We start from the raw sequence: 9930 nt of genomic DNA on the forward strand, positions 1-9930 counted from the left end.
GACCAGGTTGGCCTTGAACTCAGAAATCCGCCTGCCTCTGCCTCCAAGTGCTGGGATTAAAGGCGTGTGCCACCACTGCCTGGCTCTTGTTATATTCTTATTTGATGGTTTCAAAGCCCCTAGACCACCCATGTTGGTTCTACCTTTGTGACCTAACACTTTTATTGCAGGATGTTTGATCACACTGTAAGCCATGAGATTGTGCTGTTAAATGAGAAACCTGTTTCTAGTTGTGGTGTAGCTCAGCCCTAGCACAGACCTTTAATTTCTTGGGTTGGGATATAGTCACTCCCATAGTACACACTTTTGATCACAAGCAACAAAGGAAAAGTTAGTTTGTAGAAGGAAGCATCCATGTTTGAAATGAATGAAAGGCACACAAAGTGAAGTATCAGAGAAAGATTTGACAGAGTAGAATATACCCAGTTCTCACTAGAAGAGAGAGACCTAAGAGGCTTCTTAAGAGAGAATTCAGAGAAAGAAAAGGAGAGGAGGCAGTTTTACTGTGAGAGTTTTACAGAGATAGGTTACAGAGAGAGAGAACAAACTAGACAAAGGTGAAGACAGAACCAGCCAGAGAATGAGAGGGAGACAGAAGATTAGAACAAATTACTAGTGTTAGTTTGGGGCCAAGCAGAGCATAAAGTCAGAGGCCAAGAGAGAAGACAGATTCAGTCAGTCAGCTTGGAGCCAGAACAGCTGAGTGGAATCAGCCAGCCAGAAACCAGAAAGAAGTAGGAAGGAGTAGTCTTATTTAGCAGCAAGTGTCAAGAGACTGAGAACATTCTAGGCCTGGATTAGATTGTATGGAGGCTAGAAGCTTCCAGGACTCAGCCTAGATCATCAGATGGAGGCAGTAAGCCTCTGAGATGACAATTACATCAGGAGAATAAAAGATAGTTTTACACACTTCCCACTGTCCTATTTAGGCTCCAGCACGTAGAATTGGGGCAGGACCCAAAAGTTCAGCTCATAAAAATATTATACATTATATTTTAATTTTTCACTGATGATCCTTTGTGTTAGAAAGTCACAAAGCTTCTCAGTTTTTCCCAAAGAGAAAGAAGAAATTAGTACTCCCAATTCCACGATGCAATGGCTTTAGCATAGTTTCTCCTTCCTGTCTTACTACAGTATTTTTACAGTCCCACACACTTATCAATACGTGTACTGCCATCCTACCTTCCTTCTTTCTGATATGAGTCTCTCAGCGCTTTCAGCGATGACTTAAGAGTAGCACATCCTGTAACTGTCCACACTGAATGAAGGTTAAAGGTGTTTTTACTCTCCTTCACTGGGTACTAATGTTTCCCTCTGCATGTGGAAGGCATATATCTTCATTGCCTTCTGACATCTACTGTAGCCAGTGACAATTTGATGCCGGGTGGTTGGCAGCTGGTACTGGTCTCTTTTCTGAACATAACCATAGCATTTAAGGTTTTCTCATCCTTTGAGGTCATTTTTGAAACTCTCCTACAAAGTCTTTAAGTATGCATTTTGTGGCTGCTGTTGTTGTTGTTTTAGGTCTGTTTGAATTAAGGTCTGTTGAATGTTGCTTTCCCATTGGCCTGTCTGTCCTGAGGCATGCACAGTCCTTTTTCTCCTATGCTTTCATTTTTTTTTTAATCAAATGGTAAATTATTTACAATAGAATTCACCTTTTGATATATGTGTCATGTAGTCTTTCATATAGTCAGAGAGTTATACGATCATTACATCCTCTAAATTCTGAGAGTTTAATCACCACCCCCCAAATCCCATGCCCTTGAAAAGTCACCCCATAGTCCTCTCTACATAGCATATGCCATCACTACCCAACTCAAGTCTCTTGGAATATGTCATACAAACAGAATCACTGACATGTAGATTTTTGTGTCTGGCTTCTACTGAGAGAAGTGTTCTCAAGGATCTTCAGAATGTATCAGCACTTCATTCATTTGGAATAGATGTGACATTTTGTTAATATGTTTTTCAGTTTCTGGGAATGTAGGTGGTTTCCACATTGGACTATTATGGGAAACTTTATTGTGAATATGTGAGAACAAAGCTTCCTATGAAAATTGCTTTCAATTCTCTAGCATACAAATCTAGAATTCCTGGGCCATTTGATGACATAAAAGATTTTGATTTGCTTTGAGACAGGTTTTTCTATGCAGCTTAAACCGAGGACTGGAACTTGCTTTTGAGTCTGAGTTGCTGTCCAGCACTTGATCCCTCTTACTCTGCCCCACACATGCCAACCAGCATGCACCAGGATACTTGGAAACATTTAACATTTTTTTTTTTTTGGTTGGTTGGTTGGTTTTTCGAGACAGGGTTTCTCTGTGTAGCCCTGCCTGTCCTGGAACTCACCCTGTAGACCAGGCTGGCCTCAAACTCAGAAATTTGCCTGCCTCTGCCTCCCAAGTGCTGGGATTAAAGGCATACACCACCACCACCACCTGGCTAACATTTAACTTTTTAAGAAATTGTAAAAATTTCCCAAAGGGATCTACTACTGTCCAGCACTGTGGAAAGATTCCAGTTTTCCTCATCTTCATTTAAATGTTATCATTTGTCTTTTTTTCCTGCCATCCACTACATTTGAAGTCAGATCCCACTAAATTTGAACTGTATTTCTCTGACTAAGGATACTGGTTAATCATCTAATTATACATTCATTGGTCATATGTAGTTCTGTGACAAACTACTTATTCTTCCCCTGGTCCATTTGTGAGCATGGCTCTTTGGCTTCTGAAGTTTATTGTATGTTCTAGAAACTAACCTCTACTCAAACATATTATTTGCCAATATTTTCCACTCGCTCAACTTGCCTTTAAACACAGTTGGTAATGTTACACAGTTGGTAATGTTGGTTGGTTGCCCCAAAGTCTATTATTTTGATAAGGCCCAATTTACCTGTCAATTCTTATGCTATTGCTGGAATTGCTGTGTTTTGTGTTCTGTGCTTCCTTCCATTTTGCCTGCCCCCTGTGATAGCTCTACATCCTGTCTAGGGTTTGTAGTTACTTTCATTTGATCCCTTAAATATTCGGCCAGGGCAGGGCTTATGATGCTGCTTTGTTTCTAAAGCCCCAAGTCATATTTGGAGGATTAGAGATTCACTTCCATTGCTAGCCTTCTCTTGTAAGAAGGCACATGGCTATTTGCCCATTGCTGCAGGTCAGTAACTCAGGCTAGAGCTGCAAACAAAGGCCACCAGCAGGGATTTTACCTTTTTTTGTCCCTGTCCTATATTCTGACTAGGTCCCTATTATATCAGGCCTGCATCCCAGAAGATTTTTTTTTTTTTGTACTACTTTTTGGACCTTCTTGACAGACCTTGCTTGGGCTGTGGAGCACAGCTGTTACACATCAGTCCTGTGGTGCTCCCTGTGGAAGCCCCTTTGTTTCTGCTTCCTGGAGCTATTTGTGTCTTGCACTGCCTTTTAAGACTTTAATTCATTTTTCTATTTTGTTCATCTCTGTTTGTGTTTGGAGCAGAGGAGTATATATCAAGGAATGAACATCTCAAGTTATCCTGGCCAGAATTCACAAGAAGAGTTTCATCCCTTAATGATGTAGCCTGTAGTTGATTGGTGTGAACATGCTCAATTCAGCCTTGAAGATGGTGATAAGGCCTAAATCTTAGACTCTTCAGTTAGGTCCATCCAAATGACTGCATGATCCATGCTTTTTGAAGCTACTGTTTGTTGGTGATAGTTAAGAATTTTCTATAATACAGCTGTGGTATAATCACCAGCTCCTTTAAAGTAGAGATTGAGAAGACACCAGCCTGATCTGACAAGGTAGCCATAACACCATCTAAGTAAGAAGGGGGAAACATACATAGTTCTTGAGGTAGGAAGGGGCTAAAGAGAGCTGACAATTATAATTAGCAAGTTGGAGGCATCTGTTAGACAGAGCACCTACAATTGTGTCATGCATTTTGACCTATAGGTTTTAGAGATAGTTCAGAAGTTAGAAAGTATGACCTTTGGGCAAGTATAGAATGGCAAACTCAGATAAAAAGACAGGGCTTCTGTCATGGTGACTCATGGCCCATATAATTCTAACAAGCTACTTCAGTGTTCAACACAGCAAGCAAGACATCAGGTCTGCGTATTCTTGTAGATAACCAGGATGACCTCTGAGATCCTCCCTGGGTCAGGAATGAGATATCTTTCCAATATGCAGACATGATCACTTTCCATTGGCATTGCTGATGTTTTGTTAGCTTCCTCCTGATGCTCAGAATTCTGAAGTGCACAATAACTACAGCAGGCACATGAAAAGATAATTTCAAGGCACTGAGGATGGGTCCTCTCTAAGGAACCACAAACTAACCCCGGGCATACTCACTCACTCACTCACTCACTCACTCACTCACTCACTCACTCACTCACTTGCAGAAGCTTTGTAGATACTGATGGGCCTCTGCTTATCATCTTGGCACTCTGGGGATCAGAAAGTAGAAAGACGTATTTCACTGTAGAAAAAGCTAACTATCAACAGGTAAAAGCACTTTGAAGAAAATCAGTACTATGCAATGTTAATTTTACCCAGATGGTTTGGAAAAAGCTGCAAAGAGAAATAAGCCAGGGGAAACTAGTTTCAGCCAGTCACAGAAGCAAGAAAACTCAAGGTTCCTTAGCAGACAATGATGGCATCCACAGGTCAGGCCTGTGCACAGAGCTACAGAACATAAAGTGAAATACCAGGTCAGTGTGGATTATGGTTCATCTGTCAAGAATGCTACTGATTGTGAAGTAAGCTATAATTTCAAAGAAAAAAATGTTAATGAAATTATTATATACCAGGGGTGATAAACCAGCTGCATCTTAGAGTAATTAAAATACAAGACAATATGCTTCTCACAATATTTGCAATATAGTAATTCCCCAAAGCAGAAAATCTAAAAGATAATTTCACATTAGTAAACAGGAATTTTTAAGAAGATAAAGGCAAAGAAAATATGGATGAGTTGTCAAAGTAGTAAGTTATAAAACATAGTATTCAGCATTGGCAAAAAGATAGCAAAATGTGCACATTAATAAATTAATTATAGTAAGAGATAAATTAATGTTACTAAAAGGAATATTGACAAGAATCTAAGTATCTACACATCCTTGAGCCAAGATTTCTAATCCAGGAATACCCTTCACTCCATACTTAGACTCCAAATATTTATAGACAAGAATGTAACATAAGTATAATAATAAAAGTTGTCATTACACATATAAGTAAACTGACATAATCATAGACACATTAGCCAGTTATGAAGATATTGGTTAATTTACTAACGTATAGAAGACATTTCAAAAGGGAGAAAACTAAATTCTATATAAGATAGAGATTTAATTCAAGAAAAATTGTGTAACAAGACCTAGAAGGAGAAGGGATCTTAGTTAATGGGTAACATTTACAATAAACAGCATTTTTCTTCCTATAGTCTTTCTTATTATTATAAAAAGTTTATAATGGTCATGTTTACCTTTTATAGTGTATCTTTCTCAAAATAAATCCCATTATAGTTAAGCTTGTAACAGGGGGTATGAGGCTACCCATGCCAAGCTACTATCCACAGAGACTGTCCGGGGAGGAGCAGTCATCAATCTTCATTGCACATACATATGAGCATTTTGGGTGAATATTTTCCTAGAAGATTCTAGAAGGGAACTGGGTCATATTGACTTCCACATTTGTAATAGTAGACCTTAACTGTGCCTGTCACACACACACACACACACACACACACACACACACACACACACACACATCAGTGGGTACTAAGGTTAGAGCCGTCAGCCCTAATCCTTAGAGAGATGAAGTGGTTGAGAAAAGTAAAGTTCCAAGACGGGAACAGATGAAGTTTGAAAGTTAACCTATCTATCTGTCTATCTCTCTGTCCTATCTATCTGTCTGTCTATCTATCTATCTATCTATCTATCTATCTATCTATCCATCCATCTACCTACCTACCTAGCCATGTCTCTATCTCTATCTATCTATCTATCTATCTATCTATCTATCTATCTATCTATCTATCTATCCATCCATCTACCTACCTACCTAGCCATGTCTCTATCTCTATCTCTCTACATATCTCTATCTCTGCCCATTCATTTTCCCTGAACTACCTGACTCTCAGAAGTAGATACTTCACAGCCTGCACAAAAAAAAGAGCACAGAGTTCCACTCTGTCCATTAGTGAGTGGAAGATTGTTTGGGAAACAGCATGGTCACATTTGGAAGAAACTCACAAGTAAAGGCAACAGACACAACACTCCCTGATAAGGTGGACTTGAACAGAGGCTGTTCTACAGGTGCTGCTGCCAGCTCTTGAAATACTAGTACTTTCTGTGGTGTGTGGTCATTGAGATAATAGGGCAATGTCATTTACCTACCTGGCAAGGTAATGCGACTTGTGGAACTAGTGCTTGGAGCAGGTGAGCCATGAGAACGCTTCTTTGTACCTATGAATAGGAAAGAGAAGATAAGGAAAGTATAATATGGACTGGCAAATGTTCATCTGATACAGAAGTCTGGACCTGAAAATACCATGTAGAAGATGGCTGGTCAAGGTTACAGGTGTGCATTCTATGGTACAGAGAAGCCAGAAGTTCAGCTTGTGCCTTTGTGGAATTATGCTTAGTACTTCTGGATAGTAGCTTGGCATGCTAGGTTCCAATGCTCTTGAGCAGGACACCTCAGTATTAGTAGAGATTATTGCTAAGTATGTAGTTACAAGAGATGACAATTTCAGTGTTATAGAGTGGAGACTATAATAGTTTAACACTGCACATACATATACATAATGTGTATGTAGAGTGGGAATCAGCAGTTGGGAAACAGAAAGTTTGGAATTTAGAACTGAGCAATCAGGGATTTAAAATCCGTTTTAGCTACAGCCTTTTCATGGAATTGGATCATGAATGGGATCTGTCAGAAACTTAGATCTTCACCTGGAAATGAGTGAAGTAACAACTATATCTAAGTTTTCTGTCGAGTTAGAGTGTGCTGGTGCACTCAGAAACTGAGGAAAAACACTGATGCTATGTTAGCAGGGTCCTGGAGCTTCCAGCAGATGCTGACTAACTCTCATTAGGAAAGTCAGTATCATTCTTCATATGACCAGGAATGCATCATGAAGAAATGAAGAGACAGCCTCCAGGATGAGGTTAAATAAAAGAAAAAGGAAAAGATAAAAAAAATCAAACCAAAGGAACAAAACAAAGGAAGACAGAATTGTTCAGTACAGGAACATATTTCTCACATATATACATTTTACTCATGTACGTACACATATTTATATATAAAGATATCAAGTGATATAGACAATGTATATGCACATATATTATATAGTTATAAATAATATTGGCTTAGATTTTCTGTTTCTTCACTTTTCTCATTCATATTGAGGAGAAAGAGTGAGGAAGCCATAACTCAGCAGTAGCACATATGATGATCCCTTCAAAGAGATGCAAAGAGAATTCTTTAGCTTGAACCACATAGTGTTTCACTTTGTAACTCATGCTAGCTCAGACCTCAGTATTCTTCTACCTTAGTCTCCTCAGAATTGTATTTACAGGCATGTATCAATATGTGTGTCCAAAAAAATTAAGCAAAAATAAATACATAAGCCAATGTTATTTCTGTTACGAGTTCCTGTAATTGCTCAATATCTTAGTTACTTTTCTATTGCTGTAACGAAGCAGCATGACTAAGGCAGCTTATAAAAGATAGCATTTAATTTGTCTTATGCTTTCAGAGAATTAGAGTCCATGATGGTAGAACAACAGAAATAGCTGAGAATTCACATCTTGATTCTCAAGTAGGAGGTAGAGAAGGAACACTGAGAAATGACACAAGTCTTTAAATCCCTCAACCCACCTCACAGGGTCACACCTCACCCTCCAAGGCCACATCTCTTAAGGCTTCCTAAAGTTTCACAAACCACATATTTAAACAAATGGGGACAACTGTCATTCAAACCACCATACTCAAACCGTTAGTAAAGTCATATGCAGAGAACTGAGGTGCCTAGAAGTTGTGCTAATGGACTAAATCCTGTTATCAGGGTCCAGGCAAAGATAACAAAAAAGATCATCATCAGAGAAAGTATGAACCCAGAACTGGAGATGTGTGGGTAATCAGCGAGGTTTTCCTCCTCTAGAGCCTCCTGGTATAGTGCAAACACATAGCTTCTGCATGGTGTAGAAACAGAGCTTCCGCACTGTACCAGGGACTGTTTTCTCTTCCCCTCCCTCAACTCCCCCAAGATCCTCACACATCCAATATCATCTCGCTCTGTCTCTGTCTTTCCCTCTCTCCTGCCCCTCTTTCTCCCTTCCTGTCTCTCTAAAAAGGAACAAAGCAAAACAAGAATCATGGAGTCCAATTTGTATTGGTTAACTATTCTGAGCATGAGGCTTGCCCAAAAGTGTGATTGACACTCCTTGTCATGCCACTGAAGAAAACTGATTTTTCCTTTTCTGGTAGCTGTCAGTTACATAGAGGTAGCACTCTCGGCTCACTTCTGCTTTTCTAAGCTGCGATTTTGCATGGCTTGTGTTTGTGCAGGTCTTGTGCATGGTGTCACAATCTCTGTGAATTCAAATGTGCATCAGTTCTTTTATGTCTAAACACTTTCCCCCCCCTTGAGATTGTCCGTAATCTCTGGCTTTTACAGTCTCTTCCACATTGATTTCTTGACAGGGGAGGTGTGATTAAGACATTCCATTTAGGTCTAAGTTCTCCAAAGTCTTTCACTTTGTACACTGTCCAGCTGTGAGACTCTGTGTTAATTGCCTGTGAGAGGATGTTTCTCTGATGAGGATTGAGTAATTCACTGATATATAGGTGCAACAATGTATCTTTAAGAGTTATTTTATGTTCACTTAGCAGAATAACAGTAGTTAGTTTTTGTTGCCCAGTGTCTACTGTTATTCTGCTAAGTGAACATAAAACAACTCTTAAAGGTACATTGGGTAGCCTAGCTTGTTGTATACCAAACTAAGATGGAGAGAGGGAACCTTAATCCAGTGCAGGTGGGTGTAGTAGAAGATCTTCATCAGCAATGAGTGCACAGGCATAAAGCACACCTGGGAACAGCTTTGTAGAACTGGTTTGTTTATTTTGTAGGGAGGGGGATGGAAGTGGTATTTATGCCCCTGAAAAGATGCCCAGGGTCTCTGGGGCAAGATTTGTGTGGCCCTGTTCATTGGCCATGACAGGGGTATTAGAAGATGCTTTATCTATATACTCAGGAGCTGTAGGATCAGTGTGGAGAAAACCTTATAAGGTCAAACAAGGAATGAGGCCTGATAGCTGTCAGGGTAATAAATTCGTGCTAGGTTTGATGGTGAGGCATCTAGCTTTATGGCACTAGGTTGGGACTGGGGATGTAGCCAACTCCTGCTGTTTTCATACTTGAAATATCCAGGATTGAAGCTTCCTTAACCCTTCTTCCATAGGCCTGGGCCATTATGGTCACATAATTTTTTTCCCTAGGGTTCATGTCCTATCTAGTTTCAAGTTCTTGTTTTCATTAACAATGTCAAGTATTTGTTCCATCTCATAGAGTGGGCCTGGCTGGTTACACCCACATCATGTTGCTGTTGCACCAGTGGACATATCCTGCAGGCATCACAGGGCAAGACAGTGCATAGGTTCCTTCATCTTTCCCTTTGCTGAGGTAACTTCAGGTTTAACTAGAATTTGATATTCTTGATGGAAAATTTTATGTAAAATTGCTCTTCTCTATTCAAATAACCCACAGTCAAGATGCCCCAGCTAACTTAGCTTCTATTAAAATACCTATTTCTGCAAACCTCCACTCTAGCTAAATACTTAGCTTCTGTTAAACTGCTTGCTTACACAAAACCTCTGCTTGAAGCTGCAGAATAAGATACCAAAATATGGTTTTGTCTTTTTTTTTTTTTTGATTTT

At 39.6% G+C, this 9930-nt stretch overlaps 1 protein-coding gene across 6 annotated transcripts in view; it reads right to left on the reverse strand.

Moving 5' to 3' along the window:
* Positions 1 to 9930, reverse strand: part of Pde1c (phosphodiesterase 1C) — a 454206-nt gene that overhangs the window by 15185 nt on the left and 429091 nt on the right. For all 6 annotated transcript variants that reach the window (XM_031382002.1, XM_031382005.1, XM_031382004.1 and 3 more), the window contains one exon: positions 6387 to 6455. In XM_031382002.1, coding sequence (XP_031237862.1) covers positions 6387 to 6455 — 69 coding nt within the window. The remainder of the gene's footprint in view (positions 1 to 6386; positions 6456 to 9930) is intronic.

The sequence above is a fragment of the Mastomys coucha genome, unplaced genomic scaffold, assembly GCF_008632895.1.
Source record: "Mastomys coucha isolate ucsf_1 unplaced genomic scaffold, UCSF_Mcou_1 pScaffold20, whole genome shotgun sequence".
Classification (NCBI taxonomy): Eukaryota; Metazoa; Chordata; class Mammalia; order Rodentia; family Muridae; genus Mastomys; species Mastomys coucha.